At 32.6% G+C, this 27,859-nt stretch overlaps 1 protein-coding gene and 1 pseudogene across 9 annotated transcripts; both read left to right on the top strand.

Annotated features, from left to right (window-relative positions):
• The first annotated feature begins 80 nt into the window (after window positions 1-80).
• Window positions 81-830, top strand: LOC149527640 (uncharacterized; annotated as a pseudogene).
• A 4,937-nt stretch (window positions 831-5,767) lies between these two features.
• LOC110409310 (fanconi anemia group D2 protein) lies at window positions 5,768-23,460 on the top strand. Of its 9 annotated transcripts, none has more exons than XM_089782445.1 (34): window positions 5,768-6,211; window positions 6,601-7,051; window positions 8,303-8,557; window positions 8,634-8,846; window positions 8,946-9,077; window positions 9,154-9,283; window positions 9,363-9,409; window positions 9,498-9,599; window positions 9,743-9,871; window positions 10,350-10,492; window positions 10,611-10,705; window positions 10,796-10,871; window positions 10,965-11,013; window positions 11,088-11,168; window positions 13,305-13,400; window positions 13,485-13,588; window positions 14,296-14,758; window positions 15,495-15,530; window positions 15,625-15,826; window positions 15,902-16,035; window positions 16,204-16,384; window positions 16,468-16,694; window positions 16,808-16,903; window positions 18,058-18,144; window positions 18,240-18,272; window positions 18,368-18,502; window positions 19,167-19,227; window positions 19,303-19,358; window positions 19,449-19,505; window positions 19,600-19,720; window positions 20,684-22,157; window positions 22,978-23,075; window positions 23,219-23,250; window positions 23,373-23,460. In XM_089782445.1, the coding sequence occupies exons 1-31, from the start codon at window positions 5,901-5,903 to the stop codon at window positions 20,827-20,829; spliced, it is 4,449 nt and encodes a 1,482-aa protein (XP_089638571.1). In that variant the 5' UTR covers window positions 5,768-5,900; the 3' UTR covers window positions 20,830-22,157; window positions 22,978-23,075; window positions 23,219-23,250; window positions 23,373-23,460. The 9 variants fall into 9 exon arrangements, with proteins under 9 accessions (XP_089638571.1, XP_089638574.1, XP_089638570.1 ...); XM_089782448.1 differs by having other exon boundaries at window positions 20,684-20,833; window positions 22,004-22,157; window positions 23,219-23,417; XM_089782444.1 differs by having other exon boundaries at window positions 23,219-23,417.
• Window positions 23,461-27,859: the final 4,399 nt, after the last annotated feature.

Raw genomic sequence — 27,859 nt, forward strand, 5'->3', positions numbered from 1 at the left:
CTTTAACACAAATCTCGTATTCTAAAGCCTGTACTTGAAAAATCACCATCATAATTTTTTTTTTGTTCATCTGAAACTACATGGTAGAAACCAATTCCATTGTTCTAACCTTATCAAGTAATTTCATTGTTCCAACCATGCCAAGCAACCCAACACTAATTATTATCCACTAAGACAATTTTGTTTTTCCTACTAGTATCACACTAGATGCGATAAATTACTCATTATGGTCTTAAGTCACAGGGATGCGTATTGGCACTCACAACAAAGCTGGATATCTCACCAGAAAAGCAAAAAAATCTACACCCAGAGATCCTAATCTTGGAACATAGATTACAGAAGATCACAAAGTGAAAAAGTTAGCTTATTGACTCAATGAGTCCATCGCTAATGCAGCGATTTATTCATATTCCCACAGCCAAGGACATATAAAAAGCAATATCAAAAACCTTTTATGGTGGATCAGGCAAGACCTATATTTTTTAATTGAATTAGAGATCTTTCTCTACCCAACAAAATGGTCAACCATTATCAACATACTATAATGAACTTGTGGTTATTTTTTAGGATATTGATCACACGACTATCTTGCAAGAAGAAACAGCAGAAGGTGTAATCCAATTGCATTCTACAATGGCTAGGATTTGAGTTCATATTTTTCTAAGTAAATTTGATTATGAACTTGACCAAGTTTGTGTAGAAATCTTACAAAAATATCCAAAACTTGATTTGGAAAACTCGTATGCACATGTTAGGAAAGAATATCAACAAAGAAAACAATGGGAGACTCTCGTCTAAATCTTGAAAACATGGCTATGTTGGCCAACTGAACTCCATTTTAACTTTTACACAGATTTTCAAAAAAAAAATTAATATATCAATTCACCACCCTCTTGATATATTGCATATTGAGACTTTTACGCTAACACAACTTAAATATTTCATAGGGATTGAGGTTGCAAGATCGAAACAGGGGATTTTCCTTTGGCAATAGAAATATGTGTTAGATCTTTTAACCAAAACTGGAATGCTTGGTTGCAAACTAGTAGACACACCCATAGAGATGAATCATAAGCTTCGAATTTTTCCAAATCAAGTCTCAATAGATAAGGGTTTTTATCAATAGTTGATTGGGAGATTAATTTATTTGTCATACACAAGATCAAATATAGCTTATGTTATAAATGTCGTAAATCAGTTTATGCATGCACCAAGTGAAGAACATCCGAATGCAGTATATCGAATCTTAAGATACTTTAAGAGTCCTTCAAGCTAAGGTTTGTTGTTCTCAAAAATTAGAATCTTTGAGATTGAAGAATTTATAAATTCTGACCGAGCAGATGATCAAACATTCAAAAGATCCACATTTGGTTATATTACTTTCGCAGAAGGTAATATTGTCTCTTGGAAAAATAAAAAAGAGAATGTTGTGGCAAGATCAAGTGCAGAAGCTGAATTTTGAGGTGTGGCTCTTGGAGTATGTGAATTATTATGGATTAAGAGTGTTATCGAAAAGTTGAGAAATGAATATGCAAAACCTATAAGTCTTTATTGAGATAATAAGGTAACCATTGAAATTGTACAAAATCTTATACAACATGACCGCACCAAACATGTTGAAGTTGATCAACATTTCATCAAGGAGAACCTCAACCAAAAACTTATACAATTTCCATTTATCCAATGTGAAAGTCAGTTGGCTAATATTCTCATGAAAACAATTTCAGAGAAAATGTTCCTTGGTATAATTGACAAGTTGGGCATGATTGATATTTATGCTCCAACTTGAGGGTGAGCGTCAGCATAAATTGTAATTATTAGTTCTAGGAATATTTCAAGGAGAATATTTTTCTATTTTCTATTTACTTTTCTTGTGCTTCAAGGAAGTCTAGGGTTAGAATACTTCTTTATTTGCTATTTACTTTACTTACATATCAAGTACGTTTTGGTCTAGTTGGTTATTATAAATAGCCCCTATGTAGTTTTTTATTTTATCATCAAGCAATTTAATTCTTTGTTTAAATCTTGAATATTTTCTAGACTATTTCTCTTTTGTTTGAAAATATATATTTATAATTTTTTTTCTTTTGGATAATTTGTAAATACTTTTAATTGACTTAGAGATGCAATATGTTATTTCAATATTATTTTCCTACCTGATTATGAGGTTGTTTTATAACTTCATGAAATGTGATTAAAGACAAATTAGAGAGAAAGAGAGACTATTTTGCCATGTATGTAAGTCAATAAATATAAATTTTTCTATATTACATATAAAGTGATTTAACGCTTGATCACCATCACGTATCCTGATGATAAGATCACTAATGATCTTAAATTATTACATTTGGTGTTATATTAGATTATCACTTTCAACATCGTCTTGTTTTTTTACTAGAAAAAAAAGTTTTATTAAAAATTATAAAATGATACATAATTATAATCTTCACCAAAGATCAAAAAACATATCTACACACAAACATCAAAGACAAAGATTGAAACAACGTCACAAACATAAAAGATCACCCAAATCTAAAGTTCATGTAAGTATTAAGTAAAACTTTGAAAAGTTCTATATGTTCAAGAAATCAATAGTAGTTGATTAAATAGTTTTATAAAATTAAATATCATAAAGAATTTGAGAAAATAAAGAGAGTCAAGTAAAGGTAAATGGAAAAATTAATGTAAAATGTAATGTAATAAAATTCAAAATTTAAGCCAATATAAAAATTCAATGGGGTATAATCAGAATTTATGAAAAGAATGGTTGCCTTAAGCCCATAGACGAACCCATTTTGGAAGGAATGGTGTCACATGGCACCACGCATTTCCTAAAATGTTTTAATTTTTATATTATTTATTTAGGGTAGTTAATATACTGATGAATCTTTTTTTTTTTGTATTATAATTTAAGATTCTATTAAAAAAGTCAGAACTTAAACTACTCTTTCTGTCTAAAAATTCAAGTCTTTCCCTTTCACAGCCCTTAGCTGTGGGTTTTACTCTCAAAACAACTTATATAGACTTCAATTGTAAGTAATTTTCAACCAAAATTAAGTTTTTAAATACATTATGTCTAAATATTTTTTGATTAATTTGATAATTTGGGTTCATAATAAGAATCTAGTTAATAGAAAATAGTATTGCATGTCAAATAATATTTTGAAATAACGAGTCTTTCTTTTTTTGATTTATTTTGTAGATATATTATTTGATTATTTGAATTTTGTATTTAACTTTATGTGGTTCGTGGATGCTTAGATTTAATTTTGATTAATGAATAAAAAATTATCACGTTGTTAGTTATTAAACTTAATAATTTACTATGTAAGATCATATTTTATTTAATTTTAATATTTTAATTTACGTTAATGAGTACTAATTTTTAACAAGTTTTGTAGTTTTAGATAAATAAGTCATGGAAAAATATTTTAAAAGAAAAAAGTTGTCTCACAAGACTCAAATCTCGGACAATAACAAAATTCTACTAACGATTATACTTAACAATATTCTTCTAAGAAAAATTGTGTTGAATTTGATCTAAGTACTCTTTTAGTAGATCTTGAATTGAAGAAAAATTTTTTTAAATATCATCTTAACGACACCACTCAGAAAAATTCTTAAATCTACCCCTACTTAAACCTATGCAAAGGAAAGTTATAAAAGGGTGCAATAGTTAGGAATTGTTATTATAACTGCACAAGGGCATCTCTCCTTCGGATTTGATGGTTACCTGATTTTTATGTTGGATTAATAATGATTTCAATGTATTGAAAAAAGTTATTTAAATAATAGTGTAAAAGTTATGAACAAAAAAAATATAATTTTGATATTATATATTAGGTGCTAGACAACGACTATAGCTTTTAGGGATTTTGCTTATCTAATTGCAATTAAGGGAAATTAGGATGAAGGTTTTTGTCTTTCCATATTCATTTTTAGGTTGTCAAGGATGAGCAGGAATTAACCTAGGCTCTTGATTTTCCTTTCTCCAATTCGTAAATATATTTATTTGACACAGTGTTTGCCTTTCGCTTGTGAATGCAAATTAGCAGAGGGTGAGGCCAAATAGAGAACTGATTCCTTGTGGTTATTTTTTAGGGCTAATCAATTAGTCGATTTTTATCCTTGTGTTTTTATTTATTTTGGTAAGTCAAAGAGATTTTGTTGAGATTCCTAATTAAGTCAATGTTGCAAGGATTACCAGTGATCCAGGTCCTTTGACGAGAAGTTAATGCAAGTCCTCTCTATTCTCCCTTAGCGCTTGAAAGGAGGTATTATACACTGGACCGTCGTCAGAGATCGTTGGTGATCAATATAACAAGACTGCGGCTAACTGTTTCCTTTGAGCAAATGCTTCATGACGATCCATCCACCATTGTTTTCGTGCTTGACTCTTTTGCAAATTAAGCTTAATTTGGATGATCAGTTGCGAGAACAAATATACACTTTTGTTTTTTTTTAGATTTCTGCTCTCTATGGTTAAAATTCAATTCTAGCAAAAAACAATATGATGCATGCAGAATTTTAGACTCAAAATTATATGCATGCCAGAGGTGGAAATAAAGGCGTTCATATGACGGAATTAAACATAGTTTTAAGGTTCGAATCTAACCAATTATTAAGGTGGTCATTTCATTAATAAGATTAAAAATATACGTGAAACTATATATTAAAAATTACCTCAAAATTTTCTTTTTCTCTCTCTCTCCAACTCCCTCAGCAATTTCTTTTCTTGTTCTCCTCTTTGGATCTCTCTCCAATTCCATCATCATAATCTAATGTTTAATTTTAAGTCTCTAAAGATTTCTAGTTTTAGGAGGTAGGAATATTTGGTGAATTAATAGAGTATAGAAATAATTCATTGTTAGTATATCAAATATAAATCCATAAAATATATAGTGTATACAATATGAGTTGATTGCTATTTTCTCTTTATATAGCTTGAGACAAGTAAAAAAGAAAATGCTTATTGACTTTAGGCATAATATCTAAAAAAAAATAAAATTATTTAAAAAAATTTAAATAAGCTTTTATGCTTTTATTAAACATTTATATATTTAATTTGAGTCAAATAACCTCATTATATTTTATTTTGAGTCAAATAAGTCTTTATGACTAATGATTATTTTAGTCAAAATGCTATCTATTATTTGATACTACATTAACGTGGTATGCTGACATATCATAATTAATGATAATATTGTATGTTAATATATCATAATTGATGATGACATAACATACTTATTTAATATGATAATATGATCGTGTGATATTTTTCATCTTTCATATCAATATTATGTTAATATCATGTGGATATAAAATAATAAATAATATTTTATCTTATGATAATTAGTTTATCATTAATCATTTAAACTATTTAATTTAAAATAAAAATATATAGATTTAATCGAACGTAATAATAAGATAATGACTTATTTAAATTTTTTTAATAATTTAAGAATTTATTAAACTTTATGTCTTGATTTTACAGTTTTATCTTCACAATTTATCTTTCACTTCACAAAATTTCATTGATTTAATTTAAATAATATATTTATGAAAAAATTGTAAGATCAAATAACTCACTTAAAAAAAAAATACTTACTAATAGTAAATAATAAATAAGGGTAGGCCTTATCTTCTTGCCCAAAAAAATAGAAGGCCCGGGTGATCTGTCTTTTGACCCGAGAAGCATCCAAGCAAAAAATTTAAAAATTAAAAACGGAAATTGCGGTACCCATCTCTCGATATTTGGCGCCTTTTCTTTCATTTCATGGCCTCCCCATCGTCCCCCTCCAAAGAAGCAACAGGAGAAAGACACTTCACCAATCGCCACACACGGCCTTCGCCTCCGAAACGACGCCACTAGAACGTGAATTCTGAAAGGAGGCTAAAAAATGGTATTGCTCCACAACCAAAATCCGTCTCGGAAGAGGCCCTCCTCCTCTTTTGTCCCTCCTTTTCCTCCGGCCAAAATCCCCAAATCTCGAAACGACGGCGTTGCGGTTGATGCAGTTGAAAAGATGGTTTCAATCTTAGCTGAGGGTGGTTGTACTTTGATAAACCCCTTGGGCGCACCCTCCCTTCCCGCCGATCCCTACAAGCTCCGCCGCTACCTCTCCGGCCGTTTTTCTTCTTCTTCTGAGGATCGCTCCCTTTTCCTCTCTGGTTTCGCTTCTTATATTCAATCTCCCTCCAATCTTCGCAGGTCTGTTTACTCCTTTTCTATTTCGAAATATATATTTTTTCATTTCCCCAAAATTTTATGCACATTTTATCTTGTTTTTTGCTTTAAAATATTTGAACCTAGCCTTTTAACTTCTTCTACGAGAAATTTTGCATTTTGCTTTTGGAAACAAAAGATAAATATGTAAAAGTAACAACCAAACTGCACTAGTATTTTCTTTGTGCTGCTGAATAGACCTGAGTACATGGTAGAAGTTTTTTAGGCTAAGCAATTAATCTGTTCTTCTTTACGTTTTGTCATCGATAGACTGAGCTTCTACTGGAAGATGTTTTAAGGTTTTCACATGATTGACTCTGTTGGTATTGATGAGCAAATGTCTCATATTATTACCGGAAATTAAATGCTTTCAGGGTTCTTGTTTCATCGGATGGAAGTAGTTTTGCTCCCACCAGAAGTGAGAGTCTAGTCCGACATCTTTTGCTGGTTGCACCAATCCAACTAGACCTTCAGATTATGCTTCTTGAGAAACTTCCAGAATATTTTGACATTGTTTCTGGTGATTCACAAACATTATTGTCCCTTGAAGATGATGTTGCTAGGCTTATCATCAATCATCTTCGGTGGCTTGATTTTGTTGTTGATCCTAGTTCCTTTACCGATAAGTTAATGCAAGTCCTTTCCATTTGCCCTTTACACTTGAAAAAGGAGATAATTGGATCATTGCCGGAGATTGTTGGTGATCAAAATAACAAGACTGTGATTGATTCCCTTGAACAAATGCTTCATGAGGATCCATCCATAATTGTTCCTGTGCTTGACTCGTTTTCAAACTTCAATTTGGATGATCAGTTGCAAGAGCAGGTCTGTCCTTTTTTCTTTAATTTGTACTCTCTATGGTTTACATTGAATCCTTTGTTTGAATGTTGTTAACATTTCTAAGATGTAAAGGTATTTAATTGTAACAAACCAGCGAAATAGTTATAGCAAGCTTAATGCATTGACACTTTCTGCTCTTCAACATTCAAAATAATGATAAACCTGAAATAAAGTGCTTTTTCTTCTTTTCCTACAATAATACAGCTATTGAATGCAGTACAAATTAAACAGCGATTCAGGATCTCAGGTTCAAAACTATACCTGAAGTAGAAATACAGGATTGGGAGTTAGTATCAAAAGTTAGAATTCAGGTTTTTTTTTTTTTCAGTTGCAAATAGCTTAGAAATTTGGTTTGAGGCTGTTTGGTTGCCGAGAGTGAGGTCATTATGTGCTGCAAATTGTAGCTTTCATTGATTTAGCATTTAAGTTGAACTAAGGAAAATTATGACGAAGGCTGTTGGATTTGATAATTATGGTTTCTAAGGAGGAGGAGGAGGAGGAGGAGGAGGGATTAAAACATAGACAAATTGATCTTATGTTCTCAAAGCACTCAGAGCTAGGTGAAAAGGTGCCCAACTTCACAAGAATTCACTTCAGTATTTGACAAAGAAACCGTTTTATTATGTCTGCTGAGCAGCTGAAGTAAGAAGAGTAGATCAGAATATAAATAGATCGTTTTTGGGCCTCAAGAATATAAGACAAATGCAAAACGGGGTTGACCATGCATAAGGATCAAATAATATTGCTACACGGATGCAAGGCCCATGAAACACCAATACACTGATTTATAGGAAGGCTTGAATTATTCAGGAATATTGCTGACCCAATAAAATTGAGAAAACTCAAAAACTTAACCAGCCACACAATATTAAACATAGATCACCATAGGAGTCCCAAATTATAATTTGGGTATTGGAACCAGCTTTTGTTGCCTTTAATGCAGTGTTATTTGTCCTCCCAGTATTTTCGACAATTGTCTGTTGGCTTTCCTTTTTTTTGTATTTGTATTTATTGATTCCAACATCATTAGGGGCACGAGCACAACTGAATATTCTCTTAACAAATATATAATTTTTCTTTTGGAGCTGGCTTTTCCTTTCAAGACCAGAGAGATTTGACTATAGTCTTCTTCTTTTCATCATTCCATGATATTGTCAACAACCAGTCAAAATGTTAAGGTGCTATGCTGCTTTTTTATATTGATTTCTAATTTTTATTTTTTTCTTCACATTGAAGGTCATAACCATTGCACTATCATGCATTAGAACAATTGATGCAGAGCAAATGCCGTGGCTGCTTCGATTTTTACTGCTCTCTGCCACACAAGTAAATGTTCGCAGAATAATCTCACAAATACGTGAGCATTTAAAGTTTCTCAGGGTGCCAAATGCTCACACATTGCAAAAAAATAAACTCAAAGGGAAGTTGCTTGTTGACAACACAGAGGCATCTATTCTAGATGCCTTGAGATCTAGTCTTCAATTTAAGAGTGTAAGTCATTTATCCTCCTTATTTGACAATACATGTTCTAATTAATTCACTCTTCTATATCTACCACTATCAATAGATACTCTGTCAGGAGATTTTGAAGGAATTGAATGGCCTTGAGAAACCTCGAGATCACAAAATCATAGACATATGGTTGCTTGTGCTATTGTACACAAATGGTGAGTCCATGCGAAAAAGCGTTGAGAAGGTATTTAAGAAGAAAGTCATAGAAGGTTGCATTCAGGAAGTTATGCTTGATCAGTGCATTTATGGGAACAAGGAACTGGCAAAGGTATCTGTTGCTATTGTTTGCCATGAGGATCATTTCAACTTTGCTGAATATATTTCAGAAACTCATTTTGAGGGTTTCTTTTTTTTTTTTTTCTTTTAGGAATATTTCCTGTCCTTGCTTTCTTTATCTGAGTACCTATTGGCATGCAAAGAACAAAAGGCAAGGGATTTTGGCATTTACATGTATACTCTTCTTTTTGAAGAGTTTGCTGATACTTATTCAAGACAGGAAGTAAGCATCAATATTTATTCTCTATCTGATGACTAAGTGCATTTGCTCCATGATATTTTCATTTGGCTTTATGTAGGTTCTTGGTGCACTAGTCACTCATGTGGGCTCTGGTGTCAAGTCTGAAGTAAGTTCTGCTCTGCAGATTATGGCTTCACTGGCCACAAACCATGCACAGGAATTAATTCCACTTTCTTCTCATATAAATGGTACGTAAACTCTTGCATGCAGATTTTTCTTTCTAGTTTGTTGCTATTGTTCTGTTGGCCTGTTCAACGTACTTTTCAGGAATCTTGGACTACTTGGAGGGACTGACTGTTGAAAATCTTCATAAGGTTTATTGCTGCTCGTTATATTTCTGCTCTTCTAAGCTTTTCAAGACCAGAGTTGTATGTGAGTTTCACTAGCAGTCACACAATACAGGTTTACGAGGCCTTCAGCCATATGGCACTGCTAGCTCGCTCTAGTTCTGACTGTTTTGGCTCTTCCATTGCAAATGAACTCTTGATAATTGTTCGAAAGCAGGTATCTTGGGCTAACATGTCTCTTTGTAATAGACAGTGCTTGAAACATTGACTTTTGTGTGCTATTTTTAGATGGTATCTTTCGATTTTCTGTACTGTAGTCTTCATCGGAGGATCTTAGTAACAGGAAGTTGTTTTGACTAGCATCACCCTGCAATTGGGCAGGTCAGCCATCCAGATCTGAAGTACAAAAAGATGGGCCTCATTGGAATCTTGAAAATTGTTTCATGTCTTGGGGATGCAAGTAATGTCACATTATCATCACCTTTTCAGGTGGGACCTGTTATCATTGTAATTCACAATCTGTGACCCTCGGTGACTATATTGTTATTTTGTGGTTGATCTTACTTGGAAAGTTGCACTTTACTACTAGATTTAACTATGCATATACTGCGTGTGACATATGGGTGATCTTGATGGCAAATTGCTGTTGTTTCTGTCATTTTTATGTCTATTGGTGTAAATTAGATGAATTTATCATTAATTCCTGAAGACTCTGGAGAAGCAAAAAAAAAAAAGTCGGAAGCTGCTGAAAATTGTGAAAACTTCCATGTAATTTTTTTCTTTTAATTGTTTGTCATATGCTTGTAAGCGTTGATTGCGAACTTTTATCCTTTTTCAGCAAATGTCATCTTGTATAGGAAGGTTCTGATCATTCTCTTTCCCTGTTGAGTAGCTTAGTATGTTTGAATTTATTTATACTGTTCATTCACCACTGTGAGATCACTTATTTATTATTTTGAGAAAACAGAAATCAAATACTGAGGAGGCTTTGGAGCTCCTTGAAACATCCCTGGAATCTTGCAAACAGTTGTGCTTATCAGTGATCTTCTTTTACGATGAACTGACTGCAATTTTGGAAAGTAGAACTCTTCACCCTGTCATCATGGACTGGTGAGACAACTTCAGCAATCTGTTATTGCAGTTATTTAGCTTGTAATTTGTGAGCATTTAGGAAGGTAATAAAATTTACTTAAATATTGCATGTGACAAAGTTGCTTTTGTTTTGCAGGATTGGCAAGCATGTAGGAGAATTTGAATCTATTTTTCTGTCTGATCTTGATGGTGGGCAATTGCCTAGCAGGAATTCATATTGTGGTTTAGAAGGTAGGATTAAGAATACTGTCTGCTTTCCTGAAGTTGTAGGTAAAATTATGTCAGACTATAGATTATGCTTTCTACCTTCTACTTCTGTAGGGGAGCTATGGATGAACTTGGATGGTGAAATATCTCCTATTTGTCTGAACATTCTGCCATTAGCTTCTTCTTCGCAGTAATGTTCTGTTATGCTTTCCCTTGAATATAAATGTCTGTTTTCATCTTTCTCAGAGATAGTGTATAGTAAACTTTGAATCTTCACTTGCAGGTCTGCTTGTTTGCAATTTCTTCCTGCTAACTTTCATTTACTATCAGCCGTAAGTCCATGCTACTTTAGGCATCAGAAGTATTATAGAGGAAAGGATTTTATTAAATTCCTATTAATTGTCAGGTTGAAAGGTTGACAAATCAAGGATCTCTTGGTGGAATTGATGCATTACTGGGCTGTCCTTTGCTCCTTCCCTCGTCTAAGGTGAGATTAAGTGAAACAATCATGTTAAGATCATATTTTTCATACCATTATGTGTCAGAGTTTCATGATGCTTTTGCATTTAAAATGATTATTTCAGTGCAAATTTACACTTCACAGTTGGCCCTGTTTGCGTTCAGATCCTTTAACACTTTAAACTTCTTCAGACAGTTGTGATTTATTATTGAAGTTTGCCAAATATCGGAAAATTTAAAACTAATGCAAAGTGTTGTGATTTATTCATGAAGTTTTCCAAACGTTGTTTTTCTTGAGAGGACAATAGTTTTCTTCTCATTTCTCCGTTGCTTGCTATGCTTAGCATGTAAAACCAGCAAACATAATTATCACTTATCAGAACCAGAACAGAAAATGACCCATTCATGGCTTTGGATCATCAGGCCAATGGTTCAGTGGCCATTAGGTCATCTGTGTCAATGATGGGTTAATAAAAACACTTTTAGATGTTATATAATTTTACTCTAAAATCATAGATAATATATAAATAATACAAATATTTTGAATAGTTTTATGAACAACAATCTATGAATCTATGAGATAATTATAAAAATTCATTATAATTTAAAAAATTACAAAAAAAAAAAGAAGTTGAGAACAATCTATGAGAGAAGAATTATAAAAATTCATTATCATTTAAAAAATTACAAAAAAAAGTTAAGGTTACAAAAAATAGTTTCTACCTCTTAGTTTTTTATACTTTTAATGTTTGTTCAACTTTTTTTCTAAGAAAAACAATATTCGTATCAAATGACTAAACAATCGATAATTAATATGCAATGGTTTAGTTAGTTATCATTTAAAAATAAATTTGACAAATACATGTTCTACTCATTTGGGTCCATAAAAGCCTGGGGGGTCAATGTGGTTCGGTCAGTCTGACTACCAGGCTGGTGCGAATCTGATAACAGTGCCAGCAAAGCAAGATATAGTCATCACAACTGACAATGATGGGGGAAAGTGAAGGATTATATAAGTTGGGTGACTAGGGATCTTAATTGCTAACCTCTTAAATGTGGAAAAGTGACTCATTGCTCACCTGACCTTACTTTATTGCAGACTGACATTAGTGGCTTCTTTACTTGGTTACTGTTTGAAAGCTTATGCTTGCTCTCCTCTAAAATATAAAAATACTTATGTGGAGTAAAGTCTTCACTAGAAAAAAGTTTAATATCTATTAAAACAGATGAAGCTCAAATTTGTTGTGTAGCTTTAAATGTTGTCTAGGAGCAATGTCAAGCATGATTGGAGCTTGTGGTGTAAGAGAAGTTTTTATTAATGGGTAAAGATTGCCAAAAGGCTTTATCTAAGTGCAAAATGTTATGAGCTGTTATTCCTAATTTCTTAAACCTTTTTTGCTTGTCCCTTTCCTAATTATTTAGTTTGACCTTGAGGAGCACCCATTTTTCCTTTGGACTATATTATATTATGAGGTATTATCCTCCTGCACGTGTTTTCAGTCAAAAGTCAAATTTATCTTGTAACTTGATGGATAAGCTCATTTGCAACTATTTGCAATTTTTGATGCACTGAATCCCTGCTAACACAGACCATTTTACAGAGCACCTACTGTGATATAGGTCTTGAAGTATCTATGTTTCATATCTCTGCCCTTTTTTTTGAAAACAGAGGTTCTAATTTCCCAAAATTCTGGATTTATATTTAATTTAGCTATATTTTTTTCATGACATCCTGGAAAATTAAAAAGATAGGAGACAGGTCTAATACCCCTAAAGATTGTAGTTCTTATAAGCTAGCATACCTTAGCTTCCACAAAGTCTTTTCTTTCCTCCTTTTTTCATATATAGCCCCTCCATTTGCATCAAGAACTTGTTTTAATTATTTTTCCTCAATTGTTGAATACTTAAAAACATAAAAGTTAGGGACAATTAAGGTTGCTGATTGCATATGCCTTGCAACACTTAGTTAAATATATCAAAATATACAGAAATGCACTGAAAAGGTTTTCAATGAAAAAAAGAAGGTAAAACCTTGGAGTGTATTTTGTGCTATACATTACATACTGTTTTGTTTGATCTGTCTCAGCTTTCTATTTTGGTTTTATTGTCCATAATGTTTGATGGGACCACTTTGCTGACATGGATTTGGTTTCTGCAATTCCAGTACTACTCAGAAGCTGAATGGCTGTCTCTGACAGGAAAGCAGAAACAGATTATTTCTCTCTCTCTTTATTATGCAGTAAACTGGCTACGGGAACTGGTAAATAGTTTACTGTGAGATTTTGATTTAGCTGCATAATTGTCAATCATACAACTATGGTTTGTGAGTCTGCCACTGCTGCAGCTTAATGCCTTCTGCACACAAGTAGCTGGAAGATTTGAATTTACAAGTCAGTCGACAAAAGAGGACATAACGTTGAAGCTGTTAAAGCGATTGAGGAACCTAGTGTAAGTCCTCGCATCTTCAATCCTTGTAAGTTTGTCCATCATCCTTAAATCAGATTAAAATATTGGGGAGAAACTGAGACAATTATGCCTTCAAGATTCACTTTGAATGTGCATTTCACTTGGATAATTAAATTCCCATTGGAGGTAAGGTAGACATAGGAACTCATCAGGGAAAAAAGGAGACATGTTGGGCATGACTTGTAACATGGAATGTAGTAAGGAAGTTATGAGGCTTCTTTGAACAATGAGGAAGATTGACTGAAAAAAAACAAGGAAGATTGGCCAAAAAAAAAAAGAAGTTAGTTTCCCCAACTTAGCAACCCCCCTTCACAAGAGGAAAGGATGAGGTTGGGTTAAAGCAAGTTTTCAGCTGGGTGTTCTTCATTAGGCCTGCTTTCCTTTGCTTGAGTGCTAGAAAAAATGGTAAACTTTTAGTAGTGGTCTTTTCTCCTTATCCATAGACTTGGGGATGTAAGAACAATTATGAGGTGATGGAAAGCATGAAGTTTTGATTATTCACCCCATTAAAAGATGCAACTCAGAGTTTAGCTTGACATAGCGCCATTTATGGAAACGTAATTATGTTGAGGTTTCTGGTAGCCTCATTGATTGTTATGAATTTCAGCTTTGTTTGGTATATTTTTTGGAGTGTTACATATCATGAATTTGTAATCCTACATACTGATGGTAAGAATGTGTTGGTGCAGATTTCTGGAAAGCTTGTTAAATCATTCCATCAGAATGTGTCCTGTAGGACTACCTCAGCTCCATCTTCAAATAGAGCATTGTGGATTGACGCTCATAAACCAACCAAACCATGTGGGGAATATGGAAAAGAAGAATGAGCCTAAGATGACACATGAACGCTCATCCACAAACGAGAGGAAGCATAAAAAGATTGCCAAGACCTCAACGACAGGTACAGATGGAAAACTCCGCCAGCCAACATTGATGGACGTGTTGAGGAAAGCAGGAGTAGAGACAAGCCAAGAGATGACAAATGAAGTTTCTTCAAAGGAGAGGACCTCAGCATCAGTAGATCGGCAATCCCATGTCTTTAATGAATCTGTGCTTATAGAAGTTTCTCCAGTTGCACAAGGTCTAGAATCACAGAAATTTAGGTTCAGGCCTCTTTTATTGGAATGCTTCTCCATTTTGACCTTTTCAAAGGTATGCCTCCTCATGGTTTAACCCTCAACTAGATTGCATGGTTTCTTTCAAATTCTTTCAATTTTGTGTTTTAATGTGACATTTAAATGAGTTTATATATTCATTTGCTTTACATTGTTTACATGATCTTGCAACCTAGTAGAGATGAATTATTACATTTGAACTTCTCATGGCTTCATTTCCTGTCTATGCTTAAGTTGCATGTCCTCTTAAACTAATTTGATTGTTCCCTAACAATCAATAGAATTTCCTCTAAGACTCTTGTTTGGTATCCAAAAAATAACTTGTTGAGGGACAATTTTTTCTGTGCTAAACATTTTACTAGAAAATCTAATATTTTCTGTTGTTTGGATTGTCAAAAATATTTTTTGGTTTTTGGATCATCTTGTAGAAAATATTTTCCATCATGAGCCATCTTCAAAAAAGAAGTTAATAAGTCTACGCAATACAAATTTTACACCAAAGTCATTGTAAGAGATTGACAAGATGTAGTAGCTTTTTTATTATATAAGAACTACAAACATTAGAGAAAATTTTTCCTTTTAATTTTATAAGAAAATCCCTACAAATTAATGTTTGCTTCTTGCTTGTTGACCTAGAAGGTGCTGGGTTTGGACTTCTAAAATTTCTAAGTACAGTGTTACATGATAATGCGTATTTTTCTTGTTATGAGGTTTTATGTTATACTAATAACAAAAATGATTAAGAGTCATTGAATGTGTTTTTTCAAATGCAGAACCATGACTCCTGCTGCTCTGACCCTGTGGCTGAGGTACATTAATAATCCACATAGTTCTTTCTTTCCTTTTATTTATACATATTAAAATGATTTGGTGAGACGTGGAAAACTTGTTATTTCTGTACAGTTACCCCTATACCTGTACCTCATTCATGATCTTCACTGCAAGTTGGATTCCTTTGCTGCTCGGGGCAAACACTGCTCCTCAAGAAGCTTGAGTTCTGCTGCTTTTACCAGGATGACATTGGATGAATTTCTTAGCAAAATTAGACCACTCTTTCCAAGTCTTAAGAGAAATTTAGATATTGCATTCTGTAGTCTTAAAGAAGGTAACATGTTAGTTTCATTTTTTCACTAAGATCATGTTTCTATATTCTTGCAGTCTTAGAACAAATGTACTGTAGGTAATGAAACTTGTCAAGAACACTGGAACATTCAATCTGCTGCTGCTCACAGCCCAGATATAATCAACCTTGTCCCATCAAAATCTTCAATTTCTACTATGGTGTATAAGGAAGTACTTCATAGTTTCAGTAAGGTGAATACTCTTACTCTCACCTTTAATTCCGGGTGTATGCACATGTGTGTGCAGCACCTTCCTACTTGACAAGTGATACTTTTATGCAGGTTATCATTTGGGTAGAAAATTTCCTATTTGAACTAACTGTTATATTATACTTCCTAAGTACAGTTTTTCCTTGAGCAGATGCTAAACCTACCTGAAGTACAAAGGAATAAATCAGTTCTTTCAGATCTCCTTAAAGCCTTTCAGCCCAATGAAACATTTGATGCTGGTGCCTCAGATGTACAGCCTTGTCCTTCACCTGGTACAATCGAATATTCATATCTTGGGGCTTGTTCATTTGTGGAAAGTATCCTCCATGCAGGTGCATAAGTCTTGCCTTTATTGCCGCTGTTCTTCTATTTTTTTTAATTATCCTTTTATTTTATCTAAGTATCCTCCATGCAGCATGTTCTTTCTCCTTTATTCTGGCATCAGAGGCTCTTTTCACTCTGGAATCAGCTGTTACATCAGTTTCAAATGTCATTGATAAGTTGGAGGGAGATGATGTAAACATACAGTCAAGGTTTAGCCATATCCTTCCTTTCTTGCGTGGCAGACTTGGATCGTCTGCTCGGAAACTTTTAAAGCATAAGTGGGATGACGAAAATCTTGAGAATGGCTGGAAGAACAAAGTGAGATTAATTACATTATGTTTTGCATGTCTTAGATTTCTTCATTGCAGTTTCTTACCTTAGTGTACTGTGTAGTTATGCATATATATTAAAAACCTTGCTGGTGTTTTCAGGGAGAAATAGTACAAAAGATACTGCAGATCCACTTGGAATATACGGAATCAACTGCTGATTTGCTAGTTGATCTTGCGTGCACAATTTTGCCACAGGTATTTGAATTTGTTGAGTAACAATTGTTGCATAAGGTTCATAGTGTGCTGTAGAAGTTGACAAGTTGTCCTTTGTCATTGTGCTTATACACTGGAGATCTGGCAGTTTTTCCATGTAGCACCTCTGTCCAGTGCTTGAATTGCTCTTCCTTCTAGTAGAGACTTGAGAGCAGGTGATTTAGATATGATGGGGGACAAGATCATGCTTATTGTGGCTCTATTGGTGGTGTTGATACAAGTTTGGAAATATATTGTTGACATTGCTGTGCCGGAGTTTTCTTGGTCATTTCCTTTACTTCAACACTTTAAAACTTGTGCTTGCATTTTCACCACCGAGGGGGACAAATCTAGTCATGCTTATTGAAGGATCATATTATGTAGACATCTGTTTCGCTAATTTTATAGTATGTTTTTGTGGGTTCAATGGTAATTTTTAGTATTGAGAGAATTGTTAGAGTATTTAGGGTTGTATTATATTTGATTTTTATATTTAGGTTTAAGGTGTTGTCTATAAATGCTTATCTTACTTATAGATAATGCTAATGGGTTAGTGGTGTCACAAGTTGAAAGAAACTAACTCAGTTGGAAATATTACATAAAAGCCATTAAGTTATAAAAGGTGCATTTGAAAATAAGGATATATATCTACATCAACCTTCCCACAATGAGAATTTGGCTCCCTTACTTATTTTAGTTTCACATGTATTTGGAAAGAAACTATCCCATCTTTTGCCCACTTAACTTTTTTTATTCTCTTCCACTCACAAAGTGGGTGTTACAATTTGGATTATGGATTTTAGATCTGAGCATTCAAATTGGATTCTCTCTCCCTAGTTGTTTTCCTCTCTAGTTTGTTTCTGATTTCTATCCCTCATTTCTTCAATTTCCCCCCTATGCTCCTATGTTTTTTCCTCCTTTCTCCCTTTTTTCCATCCATCCTGTCTTTTTTTTTTTTTTTTTCCTGTTCTTTCCCTTGTTCTGCATCAATCAATCTATTTAAATCTTTTATTGGATACAATACATCTATTTAAGAATTGTTTTAAAACTAAGTACAAGTTAGAATGAGCAATTGAGTGTCACTTGCCATACAATTCTTTCAATTGAATCCATTTTCATTTGTACGTAGTAGCACTAAAAGAAGAATCCTTTCTCAGGTTTCTTGTACAACAACGGCAGAAGATGAGGATTATGGTTACCCAACTCTATGTTCTGCAACATTTCTCTCCTGGTACCATGTACTGGTAGGGAAACTTCTGTTTTCCAAGTTCTTTTCGGAGCATTGTTACTCTTAATGTTTTGCATTAATTATGTTGATTGAGGGTGCCCTTATGTGCAGTTTGAAGTGAACCTCACAGTTCTTGACCAATTGGTAAGTATTAACTTTTGCTGCTTATTTCCATTGATCATAGATGAGGTAGGACAATACTCAAAGGTGTTGCAATTCATCATTTCCTCTCTTTGTAGGTTAAGGAAGTTGTTCACTTGGAGAAGTGCCGACCTGGTTTTCAACCTGAAAATGTTCACACACATTTGATCAAGATGCAAAAGAACGTGAATGTGGTTGTTGCACTAGTTAACATGTGCAGAACCTATGACAAGGTAACCAAATAGAACTGTGGAGTTTCTTTGCCAAAAATTATTAGATAAATATATATTTATTATTTTTGCTGCCTCGAACCTACTCCACCACTAAGGTAAGTTGGTCAAGTACCTCCTTTTTTCTAGACATGGTTCGGTGGATTTAATACATTAGTGAAATTGTAGAGCCCTTTTGCTCTTTCATGACTACATTGTTATGTAAGGTATAAGTTCATCAGATTAGTTTGCAAGAATCTTTAAGCAGAATGATGGCTTCCCTTGATTTTTGGGATGTAATCATTCGTCTGAATAAAGGGTAGATGATAAAGTGAAGAAACTATAACACTTTGATATAACTTAGCTCCAAATGAGGCCTGTCCAGCCAGAGTAAGTTGGCTGTTGAATTATTCTAGTGCATTATAATGTGCTATTATGCCAATTACATTTCCTCATCTACTGCTAACAGCCTATACCCAGCCTACGGCTTGAGGTTTAGGAAAGTTGGAGACAACTAGGATTTCATTGAGAGTAAAAGCTAAATTTAACGCTTATCATAAATTGGAAGTAGGCACCTTTTGTCTATCACCTACATTTCTTGCTAGCATACCCAAGTAGTTAGTAGCACTTTTTTGTCCAATTGCTTTTCATGCAGCAATCTCATTGACATGTTAAGATGATGGCACAGGTCACCCTGCATGCCATGGCTGTCAAGTATGGTGGGAAATTCATCGATTCCTTCCTTAAAGGTATCTGTATCTTAGAATGCTATATGATCTTTCATTGTAGTCTGTTCGGAGCACCGACATGTCAATATTTTGCAGCTTTTGACTTCTTGCAGGTTCACTTCCAAATGCATAATGAAGTCATAATTCTACTGGTATGATAGGTGCAAGAACTTTATTCAGTCATGCTTAATCCAAGTTTGGAACTTGGAACTAAAGGGCTTATTGCTTGTTTATTACATCAGGTGAAAGAACTTCAAAAGGCTACAAGAACAATTCAGACCCTATGTTCTGAAGCAAAGGTGAGCCTTGCACACCCAATCCATTTGAGGTTTAGTCAGGATCTTTGCAATGATAGTGGATTATATTGAATTTATGTCTGTTTGCTATTTGAAGGGCTTGAAGCAAACAGCCATCACTGGCAAAATACCTGCTACCAAAAGATCTTTGGAACGCTTTTTGTTTCGTGTCAAGGCTCTTCTCCATACAACATCTAGTGGATGCACTTTCTGGATGGGTATGCAATAGTTAGGCTTCGCTTATATTTTCGCTCTTCTTTTTGATGAAAGGAAAAGGGGGATATATTCATTTAACCATAATGAAACTATTTTAAATTTTTTATTGTGATTCAGGTGTTTTAGAACCTTTTGTTTGGTTCCAATAAAGAATTAACCGTTGCTATACTCATTCAGGTTTAAAACTTCCATGTCAATAAAATTTTAACTGGTCTAGCTCCTGATTCCAAATTCAAGAAAGGGTTCACATGACCAAATTCTGGAAAATTCTTAATTTGTTACTTGAATATAGATGATAATTCGTTCATAATTTGAAAATAAATATGCTGACTTACTATAATATTTACTACAAAACCAGTGAGATTTTACCAAATTCTTTGCCGGTTGAGTTTGGTGAACTAGATTCCCCAAACTTGGGTCAAAATTTTGCCTGAATGAGTAAATGCATCTAGATTCAGTTTAACATGTGCATTAGCTTATAAAGACTTTTCTTCTATTCTTTAAATGTCTTATTTCTCCTTGTTGAAATCAAAATTGGCAATGATGCCAGAGGAACATATTGTTTTAATACTCATTGAAGATAGGATGACTTAATCCTGTTGAGATGGGATGAGTTATCCTCCTATTATAGGATGACTCAATCCTGTTAAATCCTCATTTAATAAGGTTTGTAAGTTGGATTATATTTACTATTTTTTCCCCAAAGTGTGTTTCATACATCATTACAAGGGAAAGCTAATTTTTACCAATGACAAATGGATCATCCTACTCTACACTCAATGTTACCCCAAGCATGGCATAGGATGAAAATTGTCCTATCTTACTCTTAATTTTGCTCACATCAAACATAGAATAGGATAAGATCTTTGATCCTATCCTCTCTCTCATCTTGTGTACCAAACACATCCTAAATGCCTGGTTTTCTCTCCAACTTCTAATATACCATCTATCTATTGTATTTACAGGTAATCTAAAACACAAGGATCTCAGAGGTCAGGTGGTCAGTTCCCAGGCATATGTAGATGATCGAAATGACAGCATTGATCAAGATCCTGAGGATGTGGATCCACCAGTCGTTGCCACTGCTAGTGGAAACAGTGAAACAGACTGAAGAGGTCTGCATATATTGAAAACTTCAGGCTTTTAAATGACGTGGATTTTGAGTTGTCCCATTGTCATGAACTTACTATGTGCTTGACTTCTGCAAGTCCATTACAAATTTGTAGCAGTTCTGTGTATCATGGCTGCATTTGCTTTCCATTGCCAACTTGCATAACAAAGAGTCAGTGGGAGATTGTTGAAAAAAAAGACTAGGTAACTTAATTTTTCTGACTAACAAGGTAAGGTGCAAGCATTTAAAACTAAATAATCCCATTTCAACTCGTAGTTGTATAGGATTACATGCTTGTGGTCCATTATTGGCTACATTAGCTATTTGTTGACAATGTGCTGTGCCAAAGGAAAACATGCATGCTGCTGTTGTTGCATATGAAGCATCCTCTAGAAATAAGAACAAAGGCAGAAGCAGGCATCAACAAAGGGCTATGCATTAGCGTCTTCACTGTCTGTCACTGGGCTCATTACTTGGAATGAACAAGGTGTGTGGGATCCCTATGAAATTTGAGGTTTGACAGGTTATAGCGATCTGTTTTTGTCTCAACCTTCTTCCAAAGGTAACATATTGGAAAATTTCCAGATGAACATAGAACCATGTTCATATGTTAATATGGACATGGTGTATTACTTGGATATGGCATTAAATTGGTAACAGTTTGCTCTATTTGAAGATCTCAGTGCTAGTTCAAGATTCTGTTTTGGCAGTATATACTACTATTTAACTATTCAGTCAAATGTCAATTTTTGCTATGTATTGATAAAATTTAATATGTCTTTAACACCTAAACTAATATCTTGAAGTAGTATATGTGATTTTGAATTGAACTAATCGATTGAATAGATAATGGGACTCTCATTGGTTGAATAGCTGATGTGGTTATTAAAACATTGGCTGCAGCTATGTAAACGAAAAGGAGTTTCTGGATAAGGTGACTGGTTTTAGCTTGTCTTCCTTTCTAAATGGTTTTCTTTTGTAACATGACAATTTTCTTGAACCAATAGTAATGCATTTAAGATAGCTTGTTGAGTTCCGCCACATTTGAGATACCCTTGTAGGAGCTTTTTCCTTGAAGAAGCTTCATTTTAGTTTCTCTTCTGCATTGAACTGTGCTTGATTTTCCATACCTTCTCTAACTGCCTGATATTATTTGTTTTGATTTTTGTTTAAGAGACTGAGACTATGGATCAAGCAGTGCAGGTCCTTTTTAAGCTGTATGACATGTGAAGATACACATTTGTGAATTAGTTGTTTGTGTGATATCTACGACAAACGAAAATTGTACAAAAAGGGAAATAGGGAAGCAGAGAGAGAGGAGACGTAAGGTTAGTATTTACATAAGTCAATGCTGCCATATTTATTATTTCTACTTCTGCAGTGCTTGTAATTTTGGCAGGTTAATTTGGTATTTGAATTCTTTTTTTTTTTCCTATTATCTTTATTCTTTTGTGGGTTTTCTTTTAGGATGTGTTCTAGTATTGGCCAGTTCTCTCATGGATTTATCTGAAGTAGAATTGTACATTATGAAGAGAATCTTAGAGAGGTCCAGAAAACAGACAACTAGCTAGCTAGAGTGATTGTTCAATTACCATTGCAAAAAAGAAAAAAAAAAAAAACCAGTGATTCTCTCCGTTCATAGATTCTCTGCTTTGTACTCTCTTTTGGGGTCTTTTCTCTGCTTGGATTTCACAAATGTAGTTGACGCCTTTCTGCTTTATGTATTTACTGCTTAATTGCTACTTAAGTCGTTGTTTTGGTATTAACATGAAGCACGTTTACAATCCTTTTAATATTATGGAGGAGAATGCAGATGTTTTCAAAATTCTTTTAATAATAATGTTTGTTTGTTTATTTATTTTATAAAGTTGGTGACAAATGTCAATCATTTTTTTATGTTGAATATAATTTTTATTAAAAAATTTGACTTCAAGCATCAATGGTTAAATTTGAATTTTAACTTGGATAGTATAAATTATTATGTTAATTTAGATGAAGTACATGCATGGATTCCAACAAAAACTATATAGTATTCATAACAAATTTAACTTATTTAATTAAATGATGTAACAAATTTTTTTTCGAGGAAATGGAAAGAATAGAATATAACATTTTGAAAATGAAAGTAAATATTATTATTGATTGCAGATGAAGGAACAATTCTTGATGCATGGTGTATTTCATTACCTATTCAATATTTCATTTATTGAAGTTGAAGGTTTTACACACATATCCACGTAGTATGGGTAAGTAACACAATTCTATGCTTTTATAACAAAAAATTCCTTAACTAAACACTGTAATGGGTATATCACTCACATTTACTTCCACATAAATGCTGTAATGAATAACCTCTTTAACTCAAATTATTTTTGTTCTCTTTTTCTAGGTGGAATTACTTTAGATGACGTTAGTGGACAGGTAACAGCAAGCTCTTAGATCCTGCAAACCCAAAAATTAAGATTAAAAATGCCAATTGCCTTCTCGTTTTAATTTGTTCCTAAGCTTTATTAAGTGTGAGACTAAGCTCTTCATTGGACCAGGCAACTCTCTTCTGGCAGAAGTAAATATTCTATGCATGCTCTCAAATGGGGATTGTCGAGTTTTGAAAAATGGTTATACTCGTTTCTCTCCTCAAATCTCTCTTTATATAGAAAGAATTTGGTAATTAATGTATTACATGTTGTTTAATTTGATCAAAATAGTATATTAAATGAATATTTTATTTGAATGCATTAAAAATTATAACATTAACGATCAATTATAATATTTAATGCAAAATATTACTATAAATAGTAGAATCCGATTAGGAGGAATCTATTTACAATAGTTTTTTTTTTCATCTAATGCATTAATTTTACCAAATTCAAAACTGATGCCATTAATAAAAATTTCCCTAAATAGAAAGCAGATACATTTCATGGCTAGTAAGTTTAATGGTTAATGACTTAATTAGCGGTTGAGTAGTTGACAACACAAACTAATAATGGATGTCTGTACTCTATTATTGAGAGAGATATCTCAAATCGAAATGTTCCGTGAAACTTAAGATGAAAAAAAAAAATCTTAGATTTCCTATTATCGTATTAAGTGTAAGTTGTTCTCATTTGAGCTCACAATTGGCTGATTGTATTTAGGTTGTGTTGTTTACTCATTTTGGTTCCCATCATAAAATTTTATTATTTAAGATTTAAATCGTTTCAATTTCATATAATTTTGGTTCAAGTTATTATTTTTTTAACATTAATTCAACAGAATCGAATTTAAATCTCTATAATAATTTAGATTATATATTTTTTTCTTTTTTTCATTTTTCTTTGAAGTTTTAAATAAAAAATATTAATATATATATTATTTTACTTAGTTTCCGTTTTAGGTCATATTAAATTTGGATTAACAATTAAATTTGTATCCATGAAGTCCAACTCAGATTGCATGCCTATTCTACAACCTCTCATTAAAACGTATTTTGATGAACTTTGTGATGTGCACAATGGTTTTAAGCTTGTTTATGAAATCCAAGTATATTATGTAAATATGTTATTACATTTTTAGTTTTGAGCATGGGAAACATGCCTTTCAAATGTTTGATATCTCAAAATTGATATTTGTTTCTGGTTTTCTTACCTTGGTGAGCTTAGAGTGCAAAAATCCACAAAACCTCAATGAATTGATTTTGGAGTTGGAAATCAACTAAAAACCCAAACCTTGAAATGAATAAAATCTAAAAATTAGAGAAATTATTTGGAAGTTGAAACCCATGAATAAAAGAGCTAGAATATGAAAATTATTACCTTGACTTAGCTTTAAAATTAGAAGTTTGAAGTTTAAGGTCTTGCTAACAGAAAAGAGAAAAGAAATGAAAAAAGAAAATAGGATATGGGAAGAAAAGAAGGAAAAAGAACTTTCTGACAGAAACTTAGGTGGTTGGCCTTCAAGAAAGAAAAAGAAAAAAATATAAGGCTTCTCTGGAAAACTTGATTTTTTTATCTTTGAAAAAGTCAAAGATGTTTTTGTTATTTAGGGGTAATTAACTACTTTTTATTATTTATGGGTAATTGACCAGTTACTCTTCAAAACCTATTTCACAAAATTTAAAATATTCTCCAAAAGCATAAACTTAAAATATTTAGTTACCAAATATTTAGTATTGCTCACCAAGGTAAGGTTGAGACTACCCCTTAGTCTACTATTATCTAATTTTCTACCCACGCAAGTATATATATTTAATTAATAATATAATGGCAAGTAGAGTGTCGATCTCAATTAATCTAAAATTTTACTAATTATTAAAATTAATATAATTTAATCTTATCCAAACAATCAAAATAGATAACCAATTAAATTAGAAATTCATTAACAAAAACTAATTAACAATAATTAAAAATCAAAGCAGGAATATATTGGATAAATGGCAAATCAAATAAGCCTAAGATTACATTATCCCTCACACTTCATTTAAATCTTACCTTTCTTCCTTAACTTATTCCAATGGATTAAATTATTAACCTAGAGTCTTTAATTATTTATAAAACCCTCTTGATACTCTTATAAAAATATCTTTTTTAATTAAAACACAATATCTCTATATGAATTTAAATTAAAACAGATTCATTAAGTTTAGGTTCTAATACTAACTATATATGGCACAGTTATATCTCTATCTTATATATAAATCAATTTCTTTATCCAAGCAAATAAATATGATCATATGTTATTCTAATTTTAGCCTACTCTAAACTTTCTTTCTTAAATTATATTTAGGTTTCTAAATCAATTTAATTGGTGGCGAAACAATTGAAAACATTAAGAAAAAATTGGAATAAACAATCTAATTCTATTGAAAATAAGCTAGAAAGAGATTAAAAATTTAAACTACATGTGAGTTCAATTGTAATCCTTGAGAAAAGCAATTAGCTATTCATAATTGCAACATAGATAAAAACATATGTAGTTTAGCCATCAAGTAACAAAAATAATAAACGCTAAGGAAGAAGAAAAACAAATGTTGACAGCCTTAATCTTCAATCTTCAACCTTTACTTCTAACTTCTTAAGTCTTTTAGGGTTTAGAATTTTCCTCTTGGTACTGCGACACTCACTTTGCTTCAAGTCGTCTTTTATTAACTACTACACACCATCAACTTCCAATGTAATTTTCTCCATCTTCAAGGTAGAACTAAGTAAAGTAAGCTCATAAAAGTCACAGCTCTGTCTCTTAGCTTTCCAATAGCTGAAAAACCACTTTATTTGGACACCTGGACTAAGAGTTATAATCAAAATACTTTAGCATGTACAAACAAGGCCTACAAAAACATAAAAACTAATAGTTGCTAACTAAACTAAAGCAAGTAAACATAAAAATAGCACAAAATAAAAATAACTCATTAAAATAAACTAATTAGAAAAACTACTAAAAAAATAACTAAATCCTAATCTAAACTCAAAAACTTAGTTATCTTTTAGTAACAAATATGAGACAAAACAATTCTATAAAATAGAATTATCATCCACATCACCATTCTTACATCAGGTTATGTATCTATAAATGTCGGGGTTTCACACACACACATATTTGATCACATCATATTAAGTATCTTAAATCTCTCAATAATCATACTTCAACATTTTTCACATTAAAACTTATATACACAATTATGTCATAGCCAAAAGTGACATAATAAGTCAACCTTCAATATAATACCAAATGTCATTTTCCCAGTAATGTCTCGTATAACTATAATATCCATAGTCTTAGGTAACATACCAATGTAGCAGACATCCATTCCTTACTTTATGACATATAATCAAACGTCACAAAAGGCACATTACAAGTTTTATTAACCTCCTTAGGACTCACACAATGAAAAAGTAAGGATCAATTCTTTTACCTTGTATATTGGTTGTAAAGCACATATTTTCTTCATTAAAATGCATTGAATTCCATCATTACACTTGCTCACATTCATTAAGGAAGTAATTTGACAACTAACTCTAGATTAACAATTTATTAGAGTCTAATTAGAGCTGTCCAAAGGTCAGATCGCCAACTTAAGTCCTTTGACTTGGTTGGACAGAATAAAGACACAAATCCTTATATGTCAACAAATGAGGATTTTTATAATTTCTTTTTATTTTTAATATTTTATTTGTAAATACAACATATAAAGAATAAACACAATAACTCTTTTTAGAAAATTCTCCATTTCTTCCTTAAAATGCATTAAATTCTGTCATTACACTTGCATCACATTCATTAAGGAAAAAATTGGACAACTAATTCTAGATTAAAAATTCATTAGATTTTAATTAGAGGTGTCCAAAAGTCAGAACGCCAATTTAAGCCTTTTGACTTGGTCCAATAGAATTAAGAGACAAAACAATTAGGTTTGGGTATTATTACCTTATTATACTTATCAAATTAAAAAAAAAATCCTTTTAAATAATTGTTTAAAATTATTTAAATAAAAGTAAAATAGTATTTTATAACTAATATTAATGGGTAGATAAACGTATCACTTATACATGTTTAAATATTATAACATAATTAGCTAAACGTGTCCTAAATGTATTAATTATGTAGATACTGTTAAGACACAAAATAAAATAAGAATAAATTCAAACTTATTCTAGTAAAATCAATAATAAACCGCATGCTATAAACAAGTCTTTTCAAAACCTAAAGATACTCGCGTAGAAGGCTAGGGCATGTCCCTAATCAGCAAACGTTGGAAGAAAAAGACAAATTGAGTCTGAGACATGAAAGCGGCAGTGCAAAATAACGTACGGCAATCCCGCTTTGCCATTGCTCTGAACACTCTCCTTTTACAACTCAAACTCTTAAAAAGCAGTATCAGAGTCATAAGAGAAATATATCACCAAGAGATTTCAATGCCAGTATTTCTTTCTGTCAAGTCTCTCTCTCTTTCTGTCTCTCTCCCTCTCTGAAGAAATGGCCAACGTCCCAGAAGAATCCCCATTGGGAGACCCATCAGCTAGAGGAGCGGGTTCGAGTGCGGCGGCTCCAACCA

Source organism: Theobroma umbraticum, unplaced genomic scaffold (genome assembly GCF_002168275.2).
Source record: "Theobroma umbraticum cultivar Fairchild unplaced genomic scaffold, ASM216827v3 scaffold_44.0, whole genome shotgun sequence".
NCBI lineage: Eukaryota > Viridiplantae > Streptophyta > Magnoliopsida > Malvales > Malvaceae > Theobroma > Theobroma umbraticum.